General features: G+C 42.8%; 1 protein-coding gene across 1 annotated transcript; it reads left to right on the forward strand.

Annotated features, from left to right (window-relative positions):
- Positions 1 to 409: 409 nt before the first annotated feature.
- LOC102081171 (NLR family CARD domain-containing protein 3) lies at positions 410 to 20,368 on the forward strand. Its single transcript, XM_019353681.1, has 2 exons — positions 410 to 1,125; positions 20,191 to 20,368. The coding sequence occupies exons 1-2, from the start codon at positions 410 to 412 to the stop codon at positions 20,366 to 20,368; spliced, it is 894 nt and encodes a 297-aa protein (XP_019209226.1).
- The last annotated feature ends 1,887 nt before the right edge of the window (positions 20,369 to 22,255 follow it).

Genomic DNA, 22,255 nt, shown 5'->3' on the forward strand with positions numbered 1-22,255 from the left:
CCCAGTCTTCTGCTGGATCACTGCTACAGTTCTGGAGCACATGTTGACTACAGAGCAGAGAGGAGAGCTGCCCAAGACCCTGACTGACATGTACTCACACTTCCTGCTGGTTCAGACAAAGAGGAAGAAGAACAAGTACCATGAGGGACATGAGACGAGTCCACAGGAGCTGAAGGAGGCTGACAGGGAAGTTCTTCTGAAGCTGGGGAGGCTGGCGTTTGAACATCTGGAGAAAGGAAACATCATGTTCTACCAAGAAGACCTGGAGCAGTGTGGTCTGGATGTGACAGAGGCCTCGGTGTACTCAGGAGTTTGTACAGAGATCTTCAAAAGAGAGTGTGTGATCTTCCAGAATCCAGTCTACTGCTTTGTTCATCTGAGCATTCAGGAGTTTCTGGCTGCAGTCTACATGTCCCACTGTTTCACCAACAGGAAGACAGAGGTGTTGAAGAACTTCCTGAAGATAGACTGGAATGAGGAGGATGACAATGATGATGATGATGATGATGATGACGATGATGATGATTTGCTGGGTCATTACCCGCTTAATCCAAATGAACTGGGCATGAGCACTAGGAAGAGAGAGGAGCTGGTGGACTTCCTGAAACCAAAATTTTTAACCAAGAATATGTACAGTTGTTTTGATAACAGAGATCTCCAATCGCTTGATGTATTTCTGAACAAAGCCATGAAGAAATCTCTCCAGAGTAAAAATGGCCACCTGGACCTGTTTGTTCGCTTCCTTCATGGCCTCTCTTTGGAGTCCAACCAGAATCTCTTAAGAGGTCTGCTGGGTCAGACAGAGATCAGTTCAGAAACGATCCAGAGAGTCATCAACCACCTGAAGGAGATGAACAGTGATAAAATCTCTCCTGACAGAAGCATCAACATCTTCCACTGTCTGATGGAGATGAACGACCTCTCAGTACATCAGGAGATCCAAGAGCTCCTGAAGTCAGAGAACAGATCAAAGAAGGAACTCTCTGAGATCCAGTGCTCAGCTCTGGCCTTCATGCTGCAGATGTCAGAGGAGGTTCTGGATGAGTTGGACCTTCATAAGTACAAAACATCAAAGCAGGGACGACTGAGACTGATTCCAGCTGTGAGGAACTGCAGAAAGGCTCGGTGAGTCCAGATGTGATGATTAACCCTTTAAGACCTACCATAGAACCAAGTCCGCCAGAGCTTATATTATACAGGGAGTGCAGAATTATTAGGCAAGTTGTATTTTGAGGAATAATTTATTATTGAACAACAACCATGTTCTCAATGAACCCAAAAAAAACATTAATATCAAAGCTGAATGTTTTTGGAAGTAGTTTTTAGTTTGTTTTTAGTTTTAGTATTTTAGGGGGATATCTGTGTGTGCAGGTGACTATTACTGTGCATAATTATTAGGCAACTTAACAAAAAACAAATATATACCAGTGAAACCAATATAACATCTCCACATTCACAAATATACATTTCTGACATTCAAAAAAAAAAAAAAAAATCAGCGACCAATATAGCCACCTTTCTTTGCAAGGACACTCAAAAGCCTGCCATCCATGGATTCTGTCAGTGTTTTGATCTGTTCACCATCAACATTGCGTGCAGCAGCAACCACAGCCTCCCAGACACTGTTCAGAGAGGTGTACTGTTTCCCTCCTTGTAAATCTCACATTTGATGATGGACCACAGGTTCTCAATGGGGTTCAGATCAGGTGAACAAGGAGGCCATGTCATTAGTTTTTCTTCTTTTATACCCTTTCTTGCCAGCCACGCTGTGGAGTACTTGGACGCGTGTGATGGAGCATTGTCCTGCATGAAAATCATGTTTTTCTTGAAGGATGCAGACTTCTTCCTGTACCACTGCTTGAAGAAGGTGTCTTCCAGAAACTGGCAGTAGGACTGGGAGTTGAGCTTGACTCCATCCTCAACCCGAAAAGGCCCCACAAGCTCATCTTTGATGATACCAGCCCAAACCAGTACTCCACCTCCACCTTGCTGGCGTCTGAGTCAGACTGGAGCTCTCTGCCCTTTACCAATCCAGCCACGGGCCCATCCATCTGGCCCATCAAGACTCACTCTCATTTCATCAGTCCATAAAACCTTAGAAAAATCAGTCGATATATTTCTTGGCCCAGTCTTGACATTTCAGCTTGTGTGTCTTGTTCAGTGGTGGTCGTCTTTCAGCCTTTCTTACCTTGGCCATGTTTCTGAGTATTGCACACCTTGTGCTTTTGGGCACTCCAGTGATGTTGCAGCTCTGAAATATGGCCAAACTGGTGGCAAATGGCATCTTGGCAGCTCCACGCTTGACTTTTCTCAGTTCATGGGCAGTTATTTTGCGCCTTGGTTTTTCCACACGCTTCTTGCGACCCTGTTGACTATTTTGAATGAAACGCTTGATTGTTCGATGATCACGCTTCAGAAGCTTTGCAATTTTAAGACTGCTGCATCCCTCTGCAAGATATCTCACTATTTTTGACTTTTCTGAGCCTGTCAAGTCCTTCTTTTGACCCATTTTGCCAAAGGAAAGGAAGTTGCCTAATAATTATGCACACCTGATATAGGGTGTTGATGTCATTAGACCACACCCCTTCTCATTACAGAGATGCACATCACCTAATATGCTTAATTGTGTGGATGCTGATTAAGCATCCACACTATTGAGTTCCTGTTTCTCTTTATTGTGTGGATGCCCTAAAAGGGCTTCCACACTATTGAGTTCCTGTTTTAAACTTTATTCTTCAAGTTGCTGCCCCGTTTTTCGGCACTTAACTACTCCCTCAGTTTTCAGCCGATTTTCTCCGTTCAAACTCTAAACTGTTCTGCTATTTCTGCTAATTCCGGCTATATCTTTTGGTGTTTATTACTATTATACTTTTTAAAATATTACACTTTTTGTGTCCCATTGAAATGAATGGAAAACTTCCACAATTCTGCTAAAACTTGCTTGGTTTTGAAACTTAACTGCTTCCTCATACTTTCACCTAGAAACTCCATTCAAACTTTAAAATGTTCTCAGATTATTGGGCTATTCCTGTCTGATTCAGCTTTTTCAGATCTTCTACCGTTTTAATCTTATCTCTCTTTAAGTTTTCAGTTGCAAAATTGTGATTTTTCAGAAAATACATGCGTTGCTATGGTTGCTATGCAATTAAGTCAGAGTGAGTGCTGGTCCGTTCTGAATTTTCTCTTCATGTCTAAACAACTTCTTGCTACTCGCTCAATTTCCACTCAACCCCCACAAATTATACATCAAAACGTAGGTATTTTTGCTGGCTTTCAGAAAATGTCACTATCTTTATTGTGAGATTTACCGTCTTTTCGCAATTTGCCTCGGAGTGACACAAGGTCTGACAACTCCCCATTCAAAGTCTATGGGGAGGTTTTGAAATTCAGAGCTGAAATTCTGTAACGGGAGGCATTTTCAAATCGCCATATCTCTTTAACAAAGCAAAGTTAGGACATGAGGCTTGTGCCAATATATCTTCAGACACTGCTGACACTCACAGTGGAAGCAGTTTTTACAATTATCTTACCGTTGAGCAATGAATTACGTTTGTTTGAGGGGTGGAAATCGGTCCTCCTCTCAGTTTTCAAACTCCGAAAATGAAGCCGTTTCTTCTCTCGTCATATCTCCGCGACGGAGTTACAAAGAGCAATGAAAATCGCAGTCAAAATACACCAAAGTCCGCTGATTCACCCAGTACAAGAATTATGCTGCTAGCCCTCTGCTAGCCCTCCTAGCCTCACACTGACTAGTTTTTGAGTTACAAGACGTTTTGTAACTCCAAAAAACGGCGCTTTTCGCCGCTCACCGCGATCTATTTCTGATTGCTGATGTCTTTGTTTTTCAGCCGCCCACCCCCTTTCCAGGTGGCGCAATCAGTAATGACACGGCTCTGCAGCTCAAAGGTCGTGGGTTCAATCCCACCTTGGTCAACATTTTTTTTTCACTACAAATTTATACACTATCACAGACCTGTAATTTATATTGCTAATTTTTTTCACTACAAATGAGTAGTGCAAAAACATACTATGTCTGCAACATCACAGTATATCTGTTATGTTATAGTATTACTACTAAATCACAGTATTTCTGCCAATTCAAGGAGGCTGACTGTTACTAAGTGCATCAGTGTACATAGGTCATCTGTTGTGTTGGAGTGCCCTCTTGTGGTGCCTTTTGGGTAGTGCCTTAGTAAACGTGAACACTGCAAAGAAGTGGTATCAGACTGGTTTGTAGTGGAGGAATTTGTTGCCAGTTTCTTTCATCTTTAATCCGTATTCATGTTGTAATGTAGTAGTACCACAATATGGCAGAAACACTATGTTTTGGCACAAATACTTTGATTTGGTATACTTTAGCTTCTTCACCCCTTTTCAGCAAAATTTTCATTTTTTTCACCCCTTTTCAGCACAAATTCCAGCTTTTTTGGCTGTTTTCAGAAAAAAAAACTCTTTTCAGCAGAAACTCTGCTGATTCATCTCTTTTCAGCGCAAGTTTTATGATTTTAGCAGCTTTTCTAATATGGACCTCAGATTCTTGTTAACGCTCCATGGCAGAAATACATACAAGTACCCACCTGATGAAGCAGACAGAGGCAGTACCTCTGATTGGTGAATTTGAGCAGAAACAGGTTGTTTTGCCTCTTTTCAGCAGAAATTCTGCTGATTCACCTCTATTCAGCGCAACGTTCTGCTTCTTTGCCTCTTTTCTGCAGAAATTCTGCTGATTCACCTCTTTTCTGCAAAATTTTCAACCATTTCACCTCTTATCAGCGCAATTCTCAGCAGTTTCTGCTCATTTCACCATAATTGTCAGTCTCTCCATCTCTTACCTTGTGAGAGTGAATTTGGCACAGTGAGATAAGTAGCCGCCTTGCGCACAGGAGGTCCAGGTTCGAATCCTGCTCAGGGTGACAGTCTTTTTTCACCACCATACAACTTTTTGCAACTTTTCATCTTTTTCAGCTTTTCAGCAGACAGCTTCAGCGTTAAGGCATCCACACAGCATTTTCGCAGGAAATGCAAATTTTTCTAGTTGTGTGGATGCCCTAAAAGGGCTTCCACACTATTGTTTTCCTGTTTCTCTTTCTTCTTTATTATTATTCCCCTAGTTGCTTCCGTACACTTTTTGGCACTTAACTACTCCCACAGTTTTTATCCGATTTTCGCCATTCAAACTTTAAAAAATTCTGCTATTTCTGCTAATGCCGGCTATGACTTTTGGTGCTCATAACTTCTATACTTTTTGAGATATTGAATTTTTTTTGCAATATTTTTTGCCCATTTCTGACATATCATCAGTGGCCTCACTGATTTTCCTTGCCAGGTTGACCTGTGTTTTAGCTCAGTGAGATGAGCATCCGTTCTCAGACTGGGAGGCCCGGGTTCAAATCCCGCTTATGGCAACATTTCTTTCAGTTAACAGTTAAACTTTTTTAACTCAATTTCAGCTTTTTCACCCCTTTTCAGCAAAATTTTCAGTTTTTTCACCCCTTTTCAGCACAAATACCAGCTTTTTCAGCTGTTTGCAGCAAAAAACCTCTTTTCAGCAGAATTCTGCTCATTCACCTCTTTTCAGCAGAAGTTCTGCTGATTGAACTCTTTTCAGCAGAATTTTAACTTCTTTTCAGCCCAAATTTTGCTTATTCACCTCTTCTGCAAAATTTTCAGCCTTTTCACCTGTTATCAGCACAAATCTCAGCTGTTTTCAGAAAAAACCTCTTTTGAGCAGAAATTCTGCTGATTCATCTCTCTTCAGCGCAACTTTCTGCTTCTTTACCTCTTTTCTGCAGAAATTCTGCTGATTCACCTCTTTTCTGCAAAATTTTCATCCTTTCCACCTCTTATCAGCACAATTCTCAGCAGCATCTGCTCATTTCAGCAGAATGGTCAGTCTGTCCACCTTTTCTTTGTGAGAATAAGTTTGGCTCAGTGAGATAAGTAGCCGCCTTGAGACCAGGAGGGCCGGGTTCAAATCCTGCTCAGGGTGATAATTTTTTTTTCATCACTATACAACTTTTTGCAACTTTTCATCTTTTTCAGCTTTTCAGCAGACAGCTTCAGCGTTAAGGCATCCACACAGCATTTTCGCAGGAAATGCAAATTTTTCTAGTTATTCTTCATCTTCAAGTTGCTTCCGTACATTTTTTGGCCTTTAACTACTTCCACAATTTTTGTGCTATTTTCACTGTTCAAATTTCACAATATTCTGCTATTTCTGCTCTTTCCGGCTATGACTTTTGGTATTTATTACTATTATACTTTTTGAAATATTAAGTTTTTTTCCTTTAATTTGTCCCATTGAAATGAATGGGAAACTTCCACAATTCTGCTAAAACATGCTTGTTTTTGAAACTTTACTACTTCCTCATACTTTCACATAGAAACTCCATTTAAACTTTAAAATGTTCACAAATTATTGGGCTATTCATGTATGATTCAGCTTTTTCATATCTGTTACTGTTTTCATCTTATCCCTCTTTAAGTTTTGAGTTTCATCTTTGTGATTTTTCACAAAATACATGTGTTGTTATGGTTGCTATGCAGTTGGTTCTGTGTGAGAGACTGTACCTTTCGCAATTTTCTCTTCATGTCCGAACAACTTCTTGCTACTTCCTCAATTTTTACTCAAGCCCCACAAATTATACATCAAAACGTAGGTATTTCTGCTGGCTTTCAGAAAATGTCACTATCATTGTTGTGGGATTTATAGAATTTTGTCAAATCTCCCCAGACCAACACAAAGTCTGAAAACTCTCCATAGAAAGTCAATGGAGAGATTGTTCAAAATTACCGCTTGATTTCTCTAATGAGATGCATTTTCAAATTGTCATATCTCCTTAACGAAACAAAGTTGAGACATGAGGCTTGTGCCAATATATCTTCAGACACTCCTGACGCTCACAATTCAAGAATTTGTTTCTCACCCATTACCATTTGGCCATGAATTGGGTTTGTTTGAGGGTAGGAAATTTGTCCCTCGCTCAGATTTCTTCAGATTTCAAACTCTGGAAATGAGGCACTTTTTTCTCTCGTCATATCTTTTTGATGGATTTCCACACAGACCTGAAAATTTCCATGACTGTTCACCAAAGCCTGCTGTCTCTTACGGTGAAAGAATGATATCGATACTTCAAATAGATTTAGAGTTAGAAAGCGTTTTTTGAGGGCAAGTCAAGGCAGTTTTCGCTTTGCCTCTACTCAGTTATGGTGCATTAGAAGTCAAATATCTTCAATATTTCATATTTAAATGATAAATTGTCAACACTTTAATATTCCCCCATCTCTTCTGAACAAAACGGTGTAAGAATGACTGTTCTAGACCCTACGGTTAGGAAATTATAGCCATTTGTTTGAGGGGAATCCTGACTATGAAAAATAGACAGCACAAATCCTGTCTCTGTGCTGCGTGTGTGTAAAAACAGGTGCACCTGTTTTGGCGGGAAAAGTACACAGCCTCTCTGATTGGTGGATTCAAATTTAGCAGCTCCCAGGCTGCTTGACTGACCTAGAAACTTGCTTTTCTCTCCCCGTGTGTGTGTGTGTGTGTGTGTGTGTGTGTGTGTGTGTGTGTGTGTGTGTGTGACAGACAGAGAGAGCCTCTTTATGGGAGCATCTTGTTGTATGATTTAAATTCAATATATTTAGACTGGTTGACTGAATTTGGTCCTGTGTGTGTCTCTCTGTGCATGTGTGTTTCTATATGTGTCCATATTTGTGATTGTGTGACTGTTATACTTTTTTTTGCTGATTTTTTTTCATTTAACAATTACATTTGAGGGACCCTTAGCATGTTCAGCATTGTTTCAGCTGTCCATTTTGCTTTCCCAATTTTTCTATTTAAGTTATTAATATTGTGCTAAGTCATAGCATTTCTGCTGCTTTTCAGCATTTGTGCTAAATACAGCATTTCTGCTAAATCATACCATTTCTGCTATTTTATAAGATTTGTGCTAAATATAGTGTTTCTGCTAAAAAATTGTATTTCTGCTAAATATAGTATTTTTGATTAATTATAGTTTTTCTACCAAATCATAGTACAGTTTTACTGCTTTTTATATGACTTCTAAGATAACCAATCATATCTGAGGGCTTGCACATTCAAATTTGCATATTGTTGCCTTCATGGCTTCCCAGCCAGCCAATCATATCTGAGGGCTGGCACATTCAAATTTGTATATTGGGGCATTCATGGCTTCTAAGACAACCAATCATATCTGAGGGCTGGCACATTCAAATTTGCATATTGGGGCCTTCATGGCTTCCCAGCCAGCCAATCATCTATGTCATATATCTATAATATTTCATATTTTTATTTTAAATGGTCAACATTTCAAGATTCCCCCATGTCGTCTGAACAAAACGGTCTAAGAATGACTGTTTTAGCCCCTACGTTTACGAATTTATGGCTGTTTGTTTGAGGGGAATCCTCACTATGAGAAATAGACTGCAAAAATCCTGTCTCTCTCTGTGATGCGTGTGTAAAAGCATGCACTTAGTGCACCAGTTTGGGCGGGAAAAAGCACACAGCCGCTCTGATTGGTGGATTCAAATTGAGAAGCTCACAGCTGTTTGACTGACCTAGAAACATGCTGTTAACAGCCCCTGTTCACTTGCTGATGCTGCTGTGTGTGTGTGTGTGTGTGAGAGAGAGAGAGAGAGAAAGAAAGACACACACACAAAGACCCTTTTTAGGGCAGCATCTCATTGTTTGATAAAAATATAATATATCCAGACTGGTTGACTGGCATAGACCCTGTGTGTGTGCCTCTCTCTGTACATTTGTGTATCCATATTTGATTTTCTGTGTATTTGGTGATTTGTGTATCCATATTTGATTTTGTGTATATCTGTTGGCTGTTCTTATTTGTTTTTTTTCTAAATGTATTTTTATTTTATTTTTTCACAGGTGAACAAAAATTAGTTTTGAGCAAACTTAACCATGTTCCTTTTTATTCAGCTTGTCATTTTACCTTTCCAATATTTTCACTTAAGTTATTACTATTCTGCTCAGTCATAGTATCTGTTCTAAATCATTGTTATTAAGCTATATTGTAGGGTTTCTGGTAAATCATAGTATTTCTACTATATTATATTTTTCTTTCTAAATATAGCATTTCTGCTATAGAATAGTATTTCTGCTATGTTATAATATTTGTGCTAAACTGGAGTATTTTTGCTAAAACATAGTATTTATATAAAATTACAATATTCATAGTATATTACAGTGTCTTTGGTAAATCACAGCATTTCTGCTATGTTGTACTGTTTTTCTAAATCATAGTATTTCTGTAATGTTTAAGAATGTTTGGCTAAACATGTTGGTGCATTGTGTGCTGGGCGGCAGCCAGGAGCAGAGGCCCTGGCAGACTGATCCCCGGCTGCCAAGACTGGCAATAGGGACATGGAATGTCACCTCTCTGGTGGGGAAGGAGCCTGAGTTAGTGCGTGAGGTTGAGAGGTACCGGCTAGATATAGTCGGGCTCACCTCTACGCATGGCTTGGGCTCTGGAACCAGTCTCCTAGAGAGGGGCTGGACTCTGTCTCAGTCTGGAGTTGCCCCTAGTGAGAGGCGGCGGGCTGGGTGGGTATTCTAATATCCCCTCGGCTTGCTGCCAGTATGTTGGGGTTTTTCCCGGTGGATGAGAGGGTTTGTTCCCTGCGCCTTAGGGTCGGGGAAAGGGTCCTGACTGTCATCTGCGCTTATGCGCCGAGTGGCAGTTCAGAGTACCCAGCCTTCTTAGAGTCCCTCGGGGGGGTGCTGGAAGGTGCCCCACCGGGAGACTCTGTGGTCCTGCTGGGAGACTTCAATGCTCACGTGGGTAACAACAGCGAGACCTGGAGGGGCGTGATTGGGAGGAACGGCCTCCCTGATCTGAATCCGAGCGGTGTTTTGTTATTGGACTTCTGTGCAAATCACAGTTTGGCCATAACGAACACCTTGTTCGAACATAAGAGTGTCCATAAGTGCACGTGGCACCAGGACGCTCTAGGCCGCAGGTCGATGATCGATTTTGTAATCATATCACCAGACCTGCGTCCATATGTTCTGGACACTCGGGTAAAGAGAGGGGCTGAGCTGTCAACTGATCACCACCTGGTGGTGAGTTGGATCAGGTGGCGGGGGAGGACGCTGGACAGACCCGGTGCACCTAAACGCGTAGTGAGGGTGTGCTGGGAACGTCTAGCAGAGGCCCCAGTCCGCGAGATCTTCAACGCACACCTCCGGCAGAGCTTCAACAGCATTCCGAGGGAGACTGGGGACATTGAGTCCGAATGGACCATGTTCAGCGTCTCCATCGCCGAAGCTGCTGCATTGAGCTGCGGCCGCAAGGTGGTTGGTGCCTGCCGTGGTGGTAATCCCCGAACCAAATGGTGGACACCAGAGGTGAAGGGAGCCACCAAGCTGAAGAAGGAGTCATATCGGGCTTGGTTAGCCTGTGGGACTCCGGAGGCAGCCGACAGGTATCGACAGGCCAAGCGGAATGCGGCTCGGGCAGTGGCTGAAGCAAAAACTCGGGTGTGGGAGGAGTTCGGAGAGGCCATGGAAAAACACTTTCGGACTGCCTCGAAGAGATTCTGGCAAACCGTCAGGCGTCTCAGGAGGGGAAAGCGGTGCTCTACCTGCACTGTGTATAGTGCTGGCGGAGCGCTGCTGACGTCGACTGAGAAAATTGTCAGGCGGTGGAAGGAATACTTCGAGGACCTCCTTAATCCCACTGACACGTCTTCCGAGGAGGAAGCAGAGTCTGGGGATGAGGGGAGTGACCCGCCAATTTCCGGGGGCGAGGTCACTGAGGCAGTTAAACAACTCCTTGGTGGCAGAGCCCCTGGTGTTGATGAGGTCCGCCCCGAGTTCCTGAAGGCTCTGGATGTTGTAGGGCTGTCCTGGTTGACACGCCTCTACAATGTTGCGTGGAGATCAGGGGCAGTACCCTGGACTGGCAGACCGGGGTGGTGGTCCCCATCTTTAAGAGGGGAGACCGGAGGGTGTGTTCCAACTACAGGGGGATCACACTCCTCAGCCTCCCTGGGAAAGTCTATGCCAGGGTGCTGGAAAGGAGAGTTCGTCCGTTAGTCGAACCTCGGATACAGGAGGAACAATGCGGTTTTCGTCCTGGTCGCGGAACACTGGACCAGCTCTTTATCCTCTCAAGGATACTTGAGGGTGCATGGGAGTTTGCCCAACCAGTCTACATGTGTTTTGTGGACTTGGAGAAGGCATTCGACCATGTCCCTCGGGTGTCCTGTGGGAGGTGTTGCGGGAGTATGGGGTGTCTGGCCCATTGCTACGGGCCATTCGATCCCTGTACAACCGTTGCAAGAGTTTGGTTCGCATTGCCGGCAATAAGTCGGACTTGTTCCCGGTGGGTGATGGGCTCCGCCAGGGCTGCCCTTTGTCACCGGTTCTGTTCATAATTTTTATGGACAGGATTTCTAGGCGCAGCCAAGTGGCGGAGGGCTTTCACTTCAGTGGCCTCAGAATCTCATCTCTGCTTTTTGCGGATGATGTGGTTCTGTTGGCTTCATCAAGTGAGGGCCTCCAGCTCGCACTGGAGCGGTTCGCAGCCGAGTGTGAAGCAGCGGGAATGAGGATCAGCACCTCCAAATCTGAGGCCATGGTTCTCAGCCGGAAAAGGGTGGAGTGTCCACTCCGGGTCGGGGATGAGTTCCTGCCCCAAGTGGAGGAGTTCAAGTATCTCGGGGTCTTGTTCGCGAGTGATGGGAGAAGGGAGCCGGAGATCGACAGACGGATTGGTGCTGCGGCTGCAGTGATGCGGACGCTGCACCGGTCCGTCGTGGTGAAGAGGGAGCTGAGTGTAAAAGCGAAGCTCTCAATTTACCGGTCGATCTACGTCCCTACCCTCACCTATGGCCACGAGCTGTGGGTAGTGACCGAAAGAACGAGATCGCAGATACAAGCAGCAGAAATGAGCTTCCTCCGAAGGGTGGCTGGCCTCTCCCTTAGAGATAGGGTGAGAAGTTCGGCCATCCGGGAGGGGCTCAGAGTAGAGCCGCTGCTCCTCCACATCGAAAGGAGCCAGTTGAGGTGGTTCGGGCATCTGACAAGGATGCCTCCTGGGCGCCTCCTGGGTGAGGTGTTCCGGGCATTTCCCACCGGGAGGAGGCCCCGGGGCAGACCCAGGACATGCTGGAGAGATTATATCTCTCGGCTGGCCTGGGAATGCCTTGGTGTTCCCCCGGATGAGCTGGAGGAGGTGGCTGGGGAGAGGGAGGTCTGGGCTTCTCTGCTTAGGCTGCTGCCCCCGCGACCCGGCCTCGGATAAAGCGGAAGATAGATGGATGGATGGGTGGATGGATGGCTAAATATATTCTTTCTGTTATCTTATACTATTTCTCCTAAATTCTTGTATTTTTGAGAAGTTATCATGTTTCTGGTAAGTTACAATATTTCTGCTAAGTTCTGCTATGCTATTGTATTTCTGCCAAGTATTATGTTTCCTCTAAGATATTACAGTTCTGCTAAGTTACTACATTTTAGCAAAGTTCCTTTGCTTCTGCAAAGTTTTTACAATTTTTGCAACTTTTCAGCTCTTTCAGCTAGTTTCAGCAGACAGCTTCAGCGTTAAAGCATCCACACTGCATTTTCGCAGGAAATGCAAATTTTTCTAGTTGGTAGTAGGCTTTCGAGCCTATACAGCTTGGAGTAAGACAACATGCATGAAGAGGATGATGTGGACAAAATACTCATTTGCCTAATAATTCTGCACTCCCTGTATTTTTACATGCTGTAGAGCCATTTTTGGGAGCATTTCAAGTTGATATACATCAATACAACCATTATAAGACCAAGACAGACTTTTAATTCATTTGAAAGCCTGATGCTTAACCTTGTCCACCCCAGCTGTAAAACTCAGAAACCAGTCTTACTTGTTATCATCTATCGTCCACCTGGGCCTTACACAGAGTTTCTCTCTGATTTCTCAGACTTTTTATCTGATTTAGTGCTCAGCTCAGATAAAATAATTATTGTGGGTGATTTAACATCCATGTAGATGCTAAAAATGACAGCCTCAACATCGCATTTAATCTGTTATTAGACTCAATCGGCTTCTCTCAAACTGTAAAAGAACCCACCCACCACTTTAATCACACTCTAGATCTTGTTTTAACATATGGCATAGAAACTGAACATTTAACAGTGTTTCCTGAAAACCCTCTGCTGTGTGATCATTTCCTGATAACATTTACATTTACAATAATTGATTACACAGCAGTGGAGAGTAGACTTTATCAAAGTAGATGTCTTTCTGAAAGTGCTGTAACTAAGTTTAAGAATATAATCCACCCACTGTTATCATCTTCAATGCCCTGTACCAACACAGAGCAGAGCAGCTATCTGAACGCTACTCCAACAGAGGTCGATTATCTTGTTAATAATTTTACCTCCCCACTACGTACGACTCTGGAAACTGTAGCTCCTGTGAAAACTAAGGTCTCAAATCAGAAGTACCTGACTCCGTGGTATAATTCTCAAACACGTAGCCTAAAGCAGATAACTCATAAGCTGGAGAGGAAATGGCGTGTCACAAATTTAGGGGATCATCATTTAGCCTGGAGAAATAGTTTGCTGCTTTATAAGAAAGCCCTCCGCAAAGCCAGAACATCTTACTATTCGTCACTGATTGAAGAAAATAAGAACAACCCCAGGTTTCTCTTCAGCACTGTAGCCAGGCTGACAAAAAGTCAGAGCTCTACTGAGCCAACAATCCCTTTAACGTTAACTAGTAATGACTTCATGAACTTCTTCACAAATAAAATTTTTATCATTAGAGAAAAAAATTACCAATAATCATCCCACAGATGTAATCTTATCTACAGCTACTTTTAGTACCATCGATGTTAAGTTAGACTCTTTTTCTCCAATTGATCTTTCTGAGTTAACTTCAATAATTACTTCCTCCAAACCATCAACGTGTCTTTTAGACCCCATTCCTACAAAACTGCTCAAAGAAGTCCTGCCATTAATTAATTCTTCAATCTTAAATATGATCAACCTAGCTCTAATAATCGGCTATGTACCACAGGACTTCAAGCTGGCTGTAGTTAAACCTTTACTCAAAAAGCCATCTCTAGACCCAGCTATCTTAGCTAATTATAGGCCAATCTCCAACCTTTCTTTCATATCAAAAATCCTTGAAAGAGTAGTTGTCAAACAGCTAACAGATCATCTGCAGAGGAATGGCTTATTTGAAGAGTTTCAGTCAGGTTTCAGAGCTCATCACAGCACAGAAACAGCTTTAGTGAAGGTTACAAATGATCTTCTTATGGCCTCTGACAGTGGACTCATCTCTGTGCTTGTCCTGCTAGACCTTAGTGCTGGGTTCGATACTGTTGATCATAATATCCTATTAGAGCGATTAGAACATGCTGTAGGTATTACAGGTACTGTGCTGCAGTGGTTTGTATCATATCTATCTAATAGACTCCAATTTGTACATGTAAATGGAGAGTCCTCTTCACCCACTATGGTCAATTATGGTGTTCCACGGGGTTCAGTGCTAGGACCAATTCTATTTACATTATACATGCTTCCCTTAGGCAGCATCATTAGAAGACATAGCATACATTTTCACTGCTATGCAGATGACACGCAGCTCTATCTATCCATGAAGCCAGATAACACACACCAACTAGTTAAACTGCAGGAATGTCTTAAAGACATAAAGACCTGGATGGCCGCTAACTTTCTGCTTCTTAATTCAGATCAAACTGAGGTTATTGTACTCGGCCCTGAAAATCTTAGAAATATGGTATCTAACCAGATTCTTACTCTGGATGGCATTACCTTGGCCTCCAGTAACACTGTGAGGAACCTTGGAGTCATTTTTGACCAGGACATGTCCTTCAACGCACATATTAAACAAATATGTAAGACTGCTTTCTTCCATTTGCGCAACATCTCTAAAATTAGAAATATCCTGTCTCAGAGTGATGCTGAAAAACTAGTTCATGCATTTATTACTTCCAGGCTGGACTACTGTAATTCATTATTATCAGGATGTCCTAAAAACTCACTGAAAAGTCTTCAGCTAATCCAAAATGCTGCAGCAAGAGTCCTGACAGGGACTAGAAAGAGAGAGCATATTTCTCCTGTTTTGGCTTCCCTTCATTGGCTTCCTGTTAAATCCAGAATTGAATTCAAAATCCTGCTCCTCACATACAAGGTCTTAAATAATCAGGCCCCATCTTATCTTAATGACCTGGTAGTGCCATATCACCCTATTAGAGCACTTCGCTCTCGCTCTGCAGGCCTACTTGCTGTCCCTAGAGTATTTAAAAGTAGAATGGGAGGGAGAGCCTTCAGTTTTCAGCCCCCTCTTCTGTGGAACCAGCTTCCAGTTTGGATTCAGGAGACAGACACTATCTCTACTTTCAAGATTAGGCTTCAAACTTTCCTTTTTGCTAAAGCATATAGTTAGGGCTGGACCAGATGACCCTGAATCCTCCCTTAGTTATGCTGCAATAGACGTAGGCTGCCGGGGATTCCATGATGCATTGAGTTTTTCCTTTCCAGTCACCTTTCTCACTCACTATGTGTTAACAGACCTCTCTGCATCGAATCACATCTGTTATTAATCTCTGTCTCTCTTCCACAGCATGTCTTTATCCTGTTTTCCTTCTCTCACCCCAACCGGTCGCAGCAGATGGCCGCCCCTCCCTGAGCCTGGTTCTGCCGGAGGTTTCTTCCTGTTAAAAGGGAGTTTTTCCTTCCCACTGTCGCCAACGTGCTTGCTCATAGGGGGTCATATGATTGTTGGGTTTTTCTCTGTATTTATTATTGTACGATCTACTGTACAATATAAAGCGCCTTGAGGTGACTTTTGTTGTGATTTGGCACTATATAAATAAAATTGAATTGAATTGAATTGAATTATGGTAAATGGTAAATGGCCTGTATTTATATAGCGCTTTACTAGTCCCTAAGGACCCCAAAGTGCTTTACACATCCAGTCATCCACCCATTCACACACACATTCACACACTGGTGATGGCAAGCTACATTGTAGCCACAGCCACCCTGGGGTGCACTGACAGAGGCGAGAATTATAGCCCAAATTTTAATAATATGTATGCATTAAGTGCATAGTAATTACATAAATTGCAAAAAAAAAGTGCAATAAACTACAAAATAATTGAAAATCGTTTTTGTTTTTTTAACATATATTTCTAGTTAGAGAAATTTAAGAGGCTTATCCCTCAAAACTGTGAATACAAAAAAGTTGCACAAACTAGTTTCCCACCACAGGAAATTTATTTTAAGTGTCTTCATAGTTTTATTTTTGAAATACACCAATTTTCATATATTGCAGGAAAAACGAAAATAAATATTATAATGCAAATTTGCAAAAAAACCAGCATATGCATCAAAATAAACTATTTCCAGCAGTGCAATATGAGTCCTGAGCATCCCAGAAACAACACAGAAAGTCATGATGTCAAACATAACTTTTAAAAACACAAGTATAGGCTCATGAGGCCCAGATGGTAAAAAACTACATTTCCGCAAAATGACATCACTTCCGGTTTCGGGCAGGTCATGGGGGACATGCGATAGTTCGCGCTGATGGACGTAGGAAGTGTTATGAACAGCTGATCGGATCGGCAAAGCGTGTTTCTGGAATATTATGTTTTTGTTGCTGCAAGCGCTTTTTATGCAGTTTTTGCAAAGCTATATGTGGAAGGAAAAATAGTTACGCAAAATGGAGAGTGTCCGCTCCGACCGGCTTTAAAGGGTTAACATCATTAATTAGTGTAGATTAGTAGTTTAGTTCTTCAGATATACACAGTGCTAAACGACTCTCATTAGTTTGAATTTCTCAGATAAAATGATATTTTGTGTTGATCAGGAAATGTGTGTGTGCATTTAGCATAATCCTGCATTGGTAGTCGTACGCTGTGTGTTGTAGACTCACATCTACATGTAGTACCTGTGTTGTGTCATTAGGGGGCAGTATTTTAAACCTCCTGCTGCTGTTGTTGGTCATTCAGACGCTGCTGTTAGAGAGAAGACAGAAATAAGAATCCATGAAGAGCTTCTTTGTAGTGACGTGAACTCTAATGTTAAAAACAGAGACAAATATCCAGAGCAGTCACTGCCTGGACTGATTACAAGAAGGCCTATGAGTCAATGCCCCACAGCTGGATACTGGAATGCCTAGAATTGTACAAGATCAACAGGACCCTAAGAGCCTTCATCAGGAACTCAATGGGGATGTGGTGTACAACACTAGAGGTCAACTTCAAGCCCATAGTACAAGTCACCATCAAGTGCGGGATCTACCAAGGAGATGCTCTGTCCCCACTGCTGTTCTGCATAGGCCTGAACCCCTCAGTGAGATCATTAACAAGACTGGCTACGGATACTGACTACGGAACGGAGCGGTTGTCAGCCACCTCCTGTACATGGATGACATCAAGCTGTATGCCAAGAGTGAACGAGACATCGATTCACTGCTCCACACTACCAGGATATACAGCAATGACATTGGAATGTCATTCGGGCTGGAGAAGTGTAGTCGAATGATAACAAAGAGAGGGAAGGTAGTCAGAACTGAGGGGATCGAACTACCAGAAGGCAACATTGCAGACATAGAGGACAGTTACAAGTACCTGGGGATCCCGCAGGCGAATGGGAACCATGAAGAGGCCGCTAGGAAAGCTGCAACCACCAAGTACCTGCAGAGGGTCAGGCAAGTCCTGAGGAGTCAGCTGAACGGTAAGAACAAGATCAGGGCCATCAACACCTACGCCCTGCCCGTGATCAGGTACCCTGCTGGTATAATAAGTTGGCCAAAGGAGGAGATAGAAGCCACTGACATAAAGACAAGAAAGCTCCTTACCATCCATGGAGGGTTTCACCCCAAATCCAGCACCCTGAGGCTGTATGCTGAGCGGAAGGAAGGAAGCCGGGAACTGGTGAGTGTCAGCACCACAGTCCAGGATGAGACAACGAACATCCATGAATACACTGGGAAAATGGCCCCAACTGACAGCGTGCTCAGTGAATACCTCAGGCAGCAGAAACCCAAGAAAGAGGAGGAAGACAAGGAACCATCATCAGGCCCCTGCACGGTATGTACCGCCGGCAGATAGAGGAGGTGGCTGATATCCCGAAATCCTACCAGTGGCTGGACAAAGCTGGACTGAAAGACAGCACAGAGGCACTAATCATGGCAGCACAGGAACAAGCACTGAGCACAAGATCCATAGAGGCTGGGGTCTATCACACCAGGCAAGACCCCAGGTGCAGGCTGTGTAAAGATGCCCCAGAGACAATCCAGCACATAACAGCAGGGTGCAAGATGCTAGCAGGCAAGGCATACATGGAACGCCATAACCAAGTGGCCGGCATAGTGTACAGGAACATCTGTGCCGAGTATAACCTGGAAGTTCCGAGGTGAAAATGGGAGATGCCCCTAAGGGTGATGGAGAATGACCGAGCTAAGATCCTGTGGGACTTCCAGATACAGACGGACAAAATGGTGGTGGCTAACCAACCGGACATAGTGGTGGTAGACAAACAGAAGAAGACGGCCGTAGTGATCGATGTGGCGGTTCCGAATGACAGCAACATCAGAAAGAAGGAACACGAGAAGCTGTAGCTATAAGCTATATATAGCTATATATATATGTATATGTATATATATATCTATATATATATAGATATATATATGTATGCATGTATATACATATCTAATATAATATAATATATATGGAGGTGAGCTTCCCTCCCTCCAGGACATCTACAGGAAGCGGTGCCTGAGGAAAGCGGGGAGGATCATCAAGGACTCCAGTCCCCCAGTCATAAACTCTTCAGACTACTTCCATCGGGAAGGAGGTTCTGCAGTATCCGGTCCCGTACCAGCAGACTGAGAGACAGCTTTTTCCACCAAGCCATCAGACTGCTGAACACTTCATAGACACCTCACCTTCACTACTGGAACTTCAACATTATGCACTCCACACTGTATATAAATGCCACTTGTTTTGCTCATGTCCAACCACCAACCTCTGTATATTTTATATATTTTATTTTATCTCTCTTTAATTTGTAAAATATGTATACACACACACACACACACACACACACACGTAGAAAAACTTATTTAGTATACACATCTGGTAATGCATACACTCTTATATTGTACATATATTTATTACTCTCAGATTTAGCCATTCATATATTTTGCTTGTTTTATGTTATTGTATTTTTGCACAACTCTGTTGCTTGTGAAGCTCGCACACAAGAATTTCACTTGCATGTACTGTACCAGTGTACCTGCACATGTGACGTGACAATTAAAGTGATTTGACTTGATTTGATTTAACACAATATATCATCTGATGATCATTATTATAAGAGCAGGATCCATATTTGATATCAGAGTAACACACTGCTTGGTTATGTGCAATCATCATCAGTGACTGTGGGTCAAACAGAAGCTCTCTGATTGGTGCTGACCTTGGTTACCTGTCCACTCTCACCTGTTTGTGTTTGCTCTCTCTTTGCTGTCTCCATCCTCTCTCTCCTCTCTCTCCCTCTCAGTCTTTGTACCGTCACTCAGGTTCAATGGAACAGTGACATTTACAAACCAATCAAAGACAAACTGATCCATGTCATGATTATTGTCCTGTGATGAGATTTCTGCTCCGTTTCGCAACAGTCAGCAGATTTTTCCTGTGTGTGGACGTGAACAGTCGTACCTGACAGCAGCAGGTAGCAAACAGAGCTTATCTTACCAGCTGGAACTCTTCACTGAGATGAACTCATTCAAAATGCTCTGGAGTCAGATTCAAAATAGGAAACAGTCCAAATGTGTGTCTTCACTCTGACTCTGGATCAAATCTCAGTGACAGACTGTGGACATTACGGAAGCCTAAACGTGACACCATCTTCCTGCTTCATCTGCAGATTAAAGCCAAACAAGATTCTGATTAAAAGTCTGCAGGTCTGAGAGAGACTCAATCGTTGTGTCATTGCGCTCATTGTGTGAATCATTGCGCTCTTACTGTGTTAAACACAGTAAGAGGAGCTGAAGCACTGATGTGAAGAGCAGATGTTCATCAGATTATGACCTCACTCTGTTTTGTCTTCATATACATTCAGCCTGTGTTATAATGCAGATTTCTTCTTTTATAATACAAATATATTTTCTATAATCACAGACTGATTCAGTGTCGACTCTCAGAGACTCACTGTGAAGTTGTGGCCTCAGCTCTGAAGTCCAACCCCTCCCATCTGACAGAGCTGGACATGAGCAACAACAACCTGAAGCATTCAGCAGTGAAGCTTCTGTGTGCTGGACTGGAGAGTCCAAACTGTCGACTGGAGACTCTGGTGTGAGTTCACTGACTGCAGCTGTTGTTGATTTTCTATATTTCAGATCTTTGATGTTTGAAACTTGCAGATAAAACAGGCTGCAGAGACTTTGAGCTTGTGTGGAACAGAGAGAGAAAGAAAGAAATGAATGTCATGAATGTCAAGCTAATATTTCAAACAGAAGCTGGAGAGAGAAAGGACTCTGTTGGAATGACTACAGAAAGAAGGCAGCTGAGACCAGAACAAGTGTTTCCATGGAGCCCAGTCTAACATCATTATACACTAATGTACAGAAGTGAATGGAAATGAATCCATAGTTTCAAATGTAGAAATAGTTCTCAGTTTATACAGTTATGTAAGGCAGGAGCAGAGCTGGAGCATGATACAACTGTTGAGAACAAGGAAAACTGTCGTTGTGAGATCACCTAAACTGGTGTGTGACTGGCTGGCATGGCATCCAGGAAGATGATGATAAAATTAATTTTGGTGACTGGACCCCAGTTTCTAGTGGGGAGATCAGGAGAGGGAGAAGAGAGGAGGATCTAGAAAAGCTCACAACATAAGTTACGCAGAGGTGGTCAAGAGGTACAGAACGCAAGGATGACACAGGAAAGGTTCAACCAATGTAGACATCAGATTTAGTACAGACACATGTTATTAATAATAAGAATAATATACATTTTATTTGAAGCGCCTTTCAGACACTCAGGACACGGTGCACAGCAGAATAAAAAGCAACATAAAAGCAAGCCGTTTACACAAAAATATAAATAATATATCATAAAAACATAAGACATAAACAAATTTAATAAGCAGAATGAAGAGGTTATGTGGCATATGCTATTTTGAACAATGATTTTGAGTCTAGACTTAAAGAGAGAGGGAAAGAGATATTTCTTAAATCAGGAGGTAGGGAATTCCAAAGTGGAGGAGCAGAGCAGCAGAAAGCCCTGCTCCCCATGGTGACAAGACGGGGGGGAGGGGACAGAGAGAGAAGAGAAGAAGAGGATCTACGACACCGCGATGTAATGGTGATCTGAACCAGATCAGAGAGATATGGAGGGAGAGATGATTAATTTCCTTAAATGTATACAAAAGTATTTTAAAATTGATTCGGTATTTGACTGTGAGCCAATGAAGCTGCTGCAGGACAGGAGTGATGTGATGGATAGAAGTGGACCTGGTGATAATACAGGCAGTTCTGGACATGTTGGAGGTTGTGGATGGATTTTTGAGTGAGACCAAAAAGAAGTGAATTACAGTAATCGATCTGGGAAGTAACAAGGCTGTGAATAAGAATAGCAATGGCATGTGGGGTGAGAAAAGGATGGAGACGATTAATGTTGTGCAATTGAAAATATGCAGACCGAGTGACATTATTAATGTGTGAATTGAAAGATAGAGTACTGTCAAGGATGACACCTAGGGCTGCACAATAAATTGTTAGAAAATCGTGATCTCAATTCATACTTATGTGCGATCTCATTTCCAAATGACAACGATTTTAAAAAAAGAAAAAGAAAGATGACGATTGTACCGCATTTTGATCCGGGACATAATCTGCATGAAAACAAGCGCTCACTCTTCCTGCTCAACAAATGACAAGGGCGGAGCCTTATACCACGTGATACAGAAGCCAGCTGGCAGGGAAAAAACAACGGAGAGCACGTGATACAGAAGCCAGCTGGCTGTTAAAATTGGCAGGGAAAAAACACAGAGAGCACATCAGGGATAACGAGAAAGTGACAGGAGAAAATCCGTCCTGGTCAACCACCCAAACATCAACAACGGGAACCTTATACAGCGCTTCCCTATACATGTTGAACTCCCGCAGGCACAAAGAAATTACGGAGGCTATCACTTATCGCCTGGCTAAAGATATGGCTCCCATCAACACTGTGCAAAACGAGG

The sequence above is a fragment of the Oreochromis niloticus genome, unplaced genomic scaffold (genome assembly GCF_001858045.2).
Source record: "Oreochromis niloticus isolate F11D_XX unplaced genomic scaffold, O_niloticus_UMD_NMBU tig00002096_pilon, whole genome shotgun sequence".
Lineage (NCBI taxonomy): Eukaryota > Metazoa > Chordata > Actinopteri > Cichliformes > Cichlidae > Oreochromis > Oreochromis niloticus.